General features: G+C 47.5%; 1 protein-coding gene across 1 annotated transcript in view; it reads left to right on the plus strand.

The window, feature by feature from the left end:
- Window positions 1-8,986, plus strand: part of efnb3b (ephrin-B3b) — a 91,255-nt gene extending 82,269 nt beyond the window's left edge. Inside the window, exons 4-5 of the mRNA XM_080859916.1 lie at window positions 1,421-1,489; window positions 8,433-8,986. Coding sequence (XP_080716042.1) covers window positions 1,421-1,489; window positions 8,433-8,920 — 557 coding nt within the window. The 3' untranslated portion in view covers window positions 8,921-8,986. The remainder of the gene's footprint in view (window positions 1-1,420; window positions 1,490-8,432) is intronic.
- The last annotated feature ends 377 nt before the right edge of the window (window positions 8,987-9,363 follow it).

A 9,363-nucleotide genomic window follows, 5' to 3' on the forward strand; every position in this document is an offset into this window, starting at 1 on the left:
CTCTCTTCACTATTTCTCCCTCCCTCCCTCCCTTCCTCCTCTCTCTCTCCTTCTCTTTTTCTGCGCATTTGTCTCTCTGTCTGCCCTCTCCCTCTCTACTGCTCTCTCTCTCTCCTTTTCTCCTGCTTTCTATCCCTCTCTCTTTTTCTCTCTTTTTTTATCGCATCTGTCGCTCAAAGGTCACGCCTGTTTTGTTTACTGTTTTGCTTGCTGAAGATTTGTGAGGAGAGACCCACACATAAACACACACACAAACACAGACACACACACAGGTACAAACTGACAAACACAAACATACAAACTCATGCACACTCATTCAAAAATACTAAATTATAAACACAGACACACACATACTCATGCACGCAGAAAGAGAGAGAGAGAAACTGTTATGCACACACACACACACACACACACACACACACACACACACACACAAACACACACACACACACACACACACACACACACACACACACAACATCCCTCAATCTTGTGAGCAGCAACCACACACACACGCTTCTCATTTACCCCCCCCCCCCCCACACACACACACACACGGCTGGTTGACAAGGGTGTGTATGGGGGAACGTGATTAGGCAGTGAGTAAATAAGGGTGTGTGTATGTTTTGATGATGTTGTGAGAAACTGTGTTGTTTGGATTCTGTTGACGTTGGTTAGATGTCGATACTGGTCATCTTTGTGAATGCCATCAGAGTGTCAGCTGTGGTAAATTTGATTTTAGGTCGTGACAACACAGTGTTCAGTTCTTATCAAGTCGTCCATGGAACTCGCATCAGATAAAGGTTCTAATGTGGAACATAGACTCTGTAGAGTGTAAAGTGCTGTTTTGGGGTTTGCCATCAGTTCTAATGCGGAGCATAGACTCTGTAGAATGTAAAGTGCTGTTTTGGGGTTTGCCATCAGATAAAGGCTCACTCTCAGCCTCCTGAGGCCATGCTGATATGCTTTTAGACTGCCACTGACTTCTTTAATTTAATTAAATGTAATTGAATTAAGCGTTATGTTGATGTTGTCAGTGGGTTTTTATTCAAATTGTATTGATGTTGTTGCCGGTTCAGATGGTTGCTGATATGCTTCTTTTCAAGTCTGATGGATTGATTGACATTTTTATTTCCCCAAAGGGCACAATTAGGCGTTAAGAATTGCACAGTTAAACGTAAAAAATTGCACAACAGAGACACAAGTAGCATAAACACGAAGACAACATTACACACATCATCAGGTCCTAGTGAAGTAACACCATAGCAAACAAAAAAATAAGTCATCCTCTTCATTGGTTTGTTGCAGTCAGGTTGAATTTTTATTGGGATATAGTTGTGGAGAGATTGCTTGGAGGTTGTGCTAACGTTGCATCAGCAGTCTAACTTCAGTTTTGTGTTGTGTGTGTGTGTGTGTCCAGGCCCTTACGGACTGCCCCCGAAACCAGCCAAACCAGATCCGGCAGGACGCACCAACTCCAGGAACCCTGGTGAGTAGCAGGGTGTTGAGGCGACCCAAATACACACTTACTAAGATGAGGAAGAGGAAGAGAGACCCAAATACACACTTACTAAGAGGAGGAAGAGGAAGAGAGACCCAAATACACACTTACTGAGAGGAGGAAGAGGAAGAGAGACAGATTGAGTGACAGTGTGGTGGAGGAAGAAGAGCAAGAGAACAAGAAGCAAAGGTAGGGAGAGAGGGGAAGAGAGAGAGAGAGTGAGTGAGAGAGAGGGAGTGAGAGAGAGGGAGCGAGAGAGAGGGAGAGAGAGAAAGAGAGAGTCATGAGAGAGGGGGAATGAGGGTAGTGGGTGTGGGAAAGAGAGAGAGAGAGAGGGAAGGAGAGAGAGAAAGAAGGAGGATAGTGGGTGTGGGAAAGAGAGAGAGAGAGAGAGGGAAGGATAGAGAGAGAGAAGGAGTATAGGGGTGTGGGAAAGAAAGGAAGCACAGAAGCACTAGATGAAGAGGGACACCAAGTGCTGCTCCGCTCCTGTCTGATGAAGTATCTCATTCTCTCTCTCCCTCCTCCTCTCTTTATCTCTCCCTCCCTTTCTCTCTTTCTATCCCTCCCTCTTCCATTTCTCTCTCTCTCTATCCCCCCATCTTCCATTTCTCTCTCTCTATCCCCCCCTCCTCCCTTTCTCTCTTTCTGTCCTGTGATCCCCATCTTCTCTTTCATTCTGTTCACTGCCTATTTTTTTTCTCTTTCTCTCTCCATCCCTCCTTCTTTTCCTCCCTCTGTGTTGCCTTGTTTCTATCTTCTTCCTTTTTCTTTACTCTGTCCCTCTCCCGGTTTTTTGTCTTTCTCTACATCCCTCTCTCCATCTTTCTCTCTTCCTGTTTTTCTGTTTTTCTCCCTCCCCACTGATCTTCTGTCTTTCTCCTGCAACTAAATGCCGCAGGTTGAGGTTGGCATGGTAATGACCATCAGGGGAAGCTGGTCAGTGTGTGTGTGTGTGTGTGTGTGTGTGTGTGTGTGTGTGTCAGTGTGTGTGTGTGTGTGTGTGTGTGTGTGTGTGTGTGTGTGTGTGTGTGTGTGTGTGTGTGTGTGTGTCAGTGTGTGTGTGTGTGTGTGTGTGTGTGTGTGTGTGTGTGTGTGTGTGTGTGTGTGTGTGTGTGTGTGTGTGTGTGTGTGTGTGTGTGTGTGTGTGTGTGTGTATGTGAACGAGGTGTCAAAGTTATTACTGTCATTAGTTTGGGCCTTGGCTTTTCTCAGTCGGCCCATAGAGAGAGAGAGTAAAGAAGAGTAGATGAGATGAAAGAGAAGAAAGAAGGAACGAAAGAAGAGCGAGAGAAGAGAAAGAGTGGCTTTTAGAGGGCAAAGAGGAGTGAATGATCTCACAATCCAGTTTTAAAAGGGATGATCATTTCTTTCATGAGCATTTCTCTCGCTCCGTGCCTTTCTTTCTCTCCCTCTCTTTATATTGATGTCGTTTGGTGACATCATATGATAATGATTTTAAACCCCTCTCTCTCTCTCTCTCTCTCTCTCTGTTTCTCTCCTACTGTTGTCTCCACTGTGAGGGAGGAAGAGAAGAGAGGAAGGAAGAGGGAGTCAGAGAAAACAAAAAGAGACAGAGAGAGAGAAGGAGAGAGGGACAGAGAGAGAAGGAGAGAGGGGACAGAGGGAGAGCGAGAGAGAGAGAAAGAGAGAGGGGACAGAGGGAGAGCGAGAGAGAGAGAGAAAGAGAGAGGGGACAGAGGGAGAGCGAGAGAGAAAGAGAGAGGGGACAGAGAGAGAGAGAGAGAAAGAAAGAGAGGGGACAGAGGGAGAGGGAGAGCGAGAGAGAAAGAGAGAGAAGGAGAGCGGGAACAGCAGGGGAGGTATCTGCTGTGTGTCAGTAGTCATAAAAGAAAAGAGGGAGGAAAGGAAAGAAAGAGAAAGACATGATGTAGTGAGAGAGGGAGGAAGGGAGCGAGTGAGAGGGAGAGCTAGATATATAGAGGAAATAAAGAGTGGAATTATGGAGGGAGTCTATAAAGGTGGAGTGGAGGGGATGGGAGAGGAGTGGGGAGGGGAGAGGAGGGAAGGGGAGAGGAGGGGAGGGGAGGAGAGGGGAGGGGAGGAGTGGAGTGGGGAGGGGAGAGGAGGGGAGGGGAGAGGAGGGGAGGGGAGGAGAGGAGTGGGGAGGGGAGAGGAGGGGAGGGGAGAGGAGGGGAGGGGAGGGGAGGGGAGAACGGAGAAAGAAAGGAACAACAGGGAGATGCAGAGTGTTGGCGATGATGTATTAGTCTACTCTCCACTCCTCTGTCCTTCTTTCTCTCTTCCTTCACACACACACACACACACACACACACACACACACACACACACACACACACACACACACACACACACACACACACACACACACATCTTTCTATGTCGGCCACTTGCTTTCTCTTTATAAATCTGTTTCTCTATCCCTCTTTCTCTGTGACTCAGTCTCTTTTTTTCTTCCTCTCTCTCTATCCATCCTCTTTCCATCACCCCTCTTTTTCCGTCTTTCTCTCTCTTCCTCTCTCTCTGTCTCTCTTCATCTTTCTTTCTCTCTCTCTCTGTCTTCCTCTCTCTTCCTCTCTCTCTCTCTGTCTCTCTTCCTCTTTCTCTCTCTCTCTCTCTCTCTCTCTCTGTCTTCCTCGCTCAGTCACTCGTTCCACAAACAGTAGGGGTTCAGGCCAGCTGGTCAGTATAGAGGAGGTCATTACCTCCAGAATAACACAGAGAGCAGGACAGCCACGGAGGGAGGGAGCGAGAGAGGAGGAGGAGGGGGAGGAGGGAGGAAGAGGGAGACAGAGGAGCTAAACAAGCGAGGGAGGAAGAGAGAGGAAGAGAGAGGGAAAGAAAAGGAACTGTGTCAGGAATAATGATGCTTCAATTCACCGCTGTCTCACATTACGAGCCTATCCTCCTCCATCAACCCCCCCACCAGGACCCCAGACCCACCCCCTCACTGGGCTGCGGGGGTGAAGGCTGGACCCCTATAATCCCCTGCCACCCCCCCACAAAGTATATACTGAGACCCCCCCATACACACACACACACACACACACACACACACACACACACACACACACACACATTTTCCCATATGACAAATCTCAGAGTCAAGTCCAGTCCTGCTTAAAGCTTAATAAGCCTTACCTCAGCATCAGCCGTACATGTATGTGTTGGCCTGGATATGCTCTCACAGTCACAACCCGACTTCTCTCTCCGTCTTTCTCAGTCCCTCACTCTCTCTCTCTCTCTCTCTCTCTCTCTCTCTTCATTCACTCTACCCTCCAAAGGCAGTATTTCTGGCTAGAATGCTCTCTCTCTCTCTATCTTTCTCTCTCTATATTCTATATATTTCTCTCTCTCTTTCTCTCTCTCTCTCTCTCTCTCTTACACACGCATACATCAGTGTGTGTGCGTGTGTCTCCTCTTTTGTGCTGTCTTTCTTTCACAAACACACACTCAATGAGCTATGTAGTGTTTGCCCTTGCTGTGTGGTCTAACCATACCATGACTTGCTGACCCTTCCATACTCTCTCCTCCCGTAGTGCACTCCAACAGACACACACACACACAAAAACACACACACGCACACACACACACACACACACACACAGAGACACACACACACACACACACAAAGATACACACACATTACACACACGCACACACATCCACAACACACACACACACAAACACACAGACAGATACACACACACACACACACACACACACACACACACACACACACACACACACACACACACACACACACACACACATACATGCTAGAGCACTGGTCTGAGGTCAACCTGCTCCAGCCAAACCTGCGGTCAGGTCCAGTGACGGCGAGCCCCTCATAACCCTGACTGTGGCTAACCGTAACACCGTGCAGACCTAGTCGGGGGGCTGTGGGTGATTACCTTCGCTTCATGTGGTGTGTGTGTGTGTGTGGGGGGGGAGGCTAGCCGCTGAGCTCACAGGCTTACATAGACCTTTCGCTCAGTGTTGTTTTAAACTCCTAGAAGAACTGTAATGTATGGTAATGGATTTTAGTCGGGATACATTTGTTTTTGCAACCAACTGGTACATGTGCACTGAACATATTCATTCATAAACATTTAGTAGGAGATTGACAAGCTAAAGCTTCAAATTTGAGCAAAAGCATTTGTTGAGTGGCACATTAAACTGACATATTCAGACATGTTTGTTTTGTAAGGATTCAGGTATTTGCAGATTTTTGAATTTTTTATTATCAGTCTTAAGTAGTTTTACTAAAAATTCATGAGAGGTTATACTGCCAAAAAAGGGTGTTGTGTGAGTTTTTATTTGTATTATATTTATTTCTTTATTATGATACATAACATACATGGCTTTGCATCATTATTTGTTCTTTCTTGTTTGTTGTAAGAAACATGTAGCCACATTTAGCCAATAGAGATTCCACACTGAACTCATGTTCTTGAGTGAATCTGAATGCAGCATTTGAATGCGACGACAGTGTAGCAGTATAATGCGCATCAGGGGCCTTATATATCAGTGGGAGCAGCTTTGTGTTTGTGGCATGCAGAGTTTATGGCGGTGTTCTGGAACTCTCAGGGGGAGAGTTCTGATGCTCTCTCATGCAGAGAATGTTTTGTTTTCATCCGAGTGTCAGTAGAGAGTCATACAGCCCTGTGTGTGTGTGTGTGTGTGTGTGTGTGTGTGTGTGTGTGTGTGTGTGTGTGTGTGTGTGTGTGTGTGTGTGTGTGTGGTGTACTGTAGTGTGGTGATGTGTTCCTATAAGTCAGTTAGCAGTGTGGGAACACACAGTCCTTGTCTAATCAGCTCAGCACACACTAGCCTCAGCTTTAGCATTAGCAGTAAAGTTAGCTTAACCGTTAACGTCAGATGTTTCTCGTGTGTGAACTCCCAGGCGACCCACACAAAGCGCCCCTGTTGAGTGGAGGGGCCTCACCGGGGCCACGGGAGCCCTTGATGAAACTCTCTAAATCTGCCTAATTGGCCCTCGTGTGTGTCAGGTGAGACGCCTGCCCTTTTCAAGCTAGCCCAGGATAAAAAAACAAAGTGCAAATCAACCGCCGCAGCCAAGCAACCCCCTCTGCGGTTTCATCAACTTCTTACAGCCCGAGGTGAATTTAAAAGAGGCCAACGGCGGTGGAGTCTGCCAGCGTCTCCAGGAGCAACCGTCTTTTTTAATTTCATTATCAGAAGGCTAAATTAGCTGAGTAGCACGCTGGCTAATTCACAACCATTGACCATTGTTACTTGTGAACCAGTGCTGCCTTGAGACAGAACAACAGCACCGTCTGGTCTTCAGTACCTCATTGCCCTTAATTACATGATTACACTTGTACTTTTCCCCCTTTTATCCACTCAAGGCCTTGATAATTATCTCATGAGTCCAATCAGTGGCGAGAAAGTAGGGACCTAAATAGCACATTAAGTGCTTTTAAAAAAGATTCAAAAAACCTAGTATGCACATATTAGGGTTGAGTGTCATCTTCAACAAGAGGACAAGGAGAGTTGTCTATTTAATGGGGGTTTTATGTTCAGATAAATATGTCTGTTGTGATTCAATGTGCGTAACGTACCATTCTTCTGTCAGGGGAGGCCAGCGAGAGGAGGCAAAGCGTGTTGCCATCTTTGGCCATGTTGTCCATCTTTAATAACATTTAATAACATGACGCTGGACACCCGTACAAGACTGATAGCCTTAACTATGACTGCCTATAAGATATGAGTTCAGGGGGCTTTAACTATGACTGCCTATGAGATATGAATGAATTCAGTGGGGCTTTATCTATGACTGCCTATAAGATATGAATGAGTTCAGTGGGGCTTTAACTATGACTGCCTATAAGATATGAATGAGTTCAGTAGGGTTATAGCTATGACTGCCTATAAGATATGAATGAGTTCAGTAGGGTCATAACTATGACTGCCTATAAGATATGAATGAGTTCAGTAGGGTTATAACTATGACTGCCTATAAGATATGAATGAGTTCAGTAGGGTTATAATGTGATTTGAGGGAGGCAGAGCAGGCGAGGTTATTGATGCTGCTGCTCTCTTGCCGATGCTAGTACTCAGTGCAGTATACTGGGCCTTCAGGATCACAGCCTGGATCACATTACTGTCGGAAAGGACGTTTGGTTTCCAGTCCCTGAGTATGGTGTTGAGTATGGTGTTGTTTGGTGCACAGTATAATATTCAGTATGGTGTTGAGTATGGTGTTGAGTATGGTGTTGAGTATGGTGTTCAGTATGGTGTTCAGTATGGTGTTGAGTATGGTGTTCAGTATGGTGTTGAGTATGGTGTTGAGTATGGTGTTCAGTATGGTGTTCAGTATGGTGCTGAGTATGGTGTTGAGTATGGTGTTGAGTATGGTGTTGAGTATGGTGTTCAGTATGGTGCTCAGTATGGTGTTCAGTATGGTGTTCAGTATGGTGTTCAGTATGGTGCTGAGTATGGTGTTGAGTATGGTGCTCAGTATGGTGTTGAGTATGGTGCTCAGTATGCTGTTCAGTATGGTGCTCAGTATGGTGCTCAGTATGGTGTGGAGTATGGTGTTCAGTATGGTGTTGAGTATGGTGCTCAGTATGGTGCTCAGTATGGTGCTCAGTATGGTGTTGAGTATGGTGTTCAGTATGGTGCACAGTATGATGTTCTCAGAAGCTCTTCAGTACTCTTACAGTGAACTCCTCATAGTAAGGATTGCTCTCATATCAATAGAGCTAACAAAGTGTCTCTCTCTCTCTCTCTCTCTCTCTCTCTCTCTCTCTCTCTCTCTCTCTCTCTCTCTCTCTCTCTCTCTCTCTCTCTCTCTGTGTGTGTGTGTGTGTGCTTAGAAGAACTCTTAGGCCCTATAAGAACTCTTCACTTTTTTAAGTAGGGATTTCTTTCATACCCACAGAGCTAACATGGTTTGTCCCTTCTCTCTCTTTCTCTGCAACAGGAGGGAACGGCACGATTCCCAGAGTCCCCGGGGGTGGCGGCAGCGGCGAGAACATCCCGCTGATCGCCGGGGCGGCCGGAGGCTCTGCCTTCCTCCTGCTGGTCAGCGCGGTCATCTGCGTGGTCTGTTACCGCCGGCGACACGCCAAACACTCGGAGTCGCACCACCCGCCCCTGTCCCTCTCCTCCCTCACCAGCCCCAAGCGCGGAGGCGGAATGGGTGGAATGGGTGGAATGGGGGGCATGGGCGGCATGGGAGGCATGGGCGGCATGGGCGGCCTGGGGGGTCTTGGCAGTCTGGGTGGAGGGGGCGGCGGCGGCGGCAACAACAACGGCTCGGAGCCCAGTGACATCATCATCCCGCTGCGGACTTCGGACTCGGCGTACTGCCCGCACTACGAGAAGGTGAGCGGGGACTACGGCCACCCCGTGTACATCGTCCAGGAGATGCCCCCGCAGAGCCCCGCAAACATCTACTACAAAGTGTGAGGAGAGAGGGAGGAAAAACAACAACAGAGAGAGAGAGAAAGAGAGAGAGAGAGTAAAAGAAACAGAGAGAGAGAGTGAGTGAATGAAAGAGATGCCAAATCAAATAAAATCCCCCCCCCCCCCCCATCCCCCAACCCCACTACTAAACACACTCCTGTGCCCCCGAAAGATACGCGCTGCATCTTTCTCCCACCATCCAGAAGCCTGTGATACACTCCTCTCTCCTCGGACGCCTCTCTGTGGCAGTGAGACGGACAGCAGAGCCAAACACACACACACACACACACACACGCTCCGCGTTGCCCCCACAAACGAGCTCTCTCTAAGTTCTCAGACTCTGAAGGCTGTGTGTGCTTAAGCCCTGTCAACACTCACACACACAGTTAACACACACTCATAATCACAGACGTACACACACACACACACACACATTCACGCACACA

This window comes from Sprattus sprattus (genome assembly GCF_963457725.1).
Source record: "Sprattus sprattus genome assembly, chromosome: 21".
Lineage (NCBI taxonomy): Eukaryota > Metazoa > Chordata > Actinopteri > Clupeiformes > Clupeidae > Sprattus > Sprattus sprattus.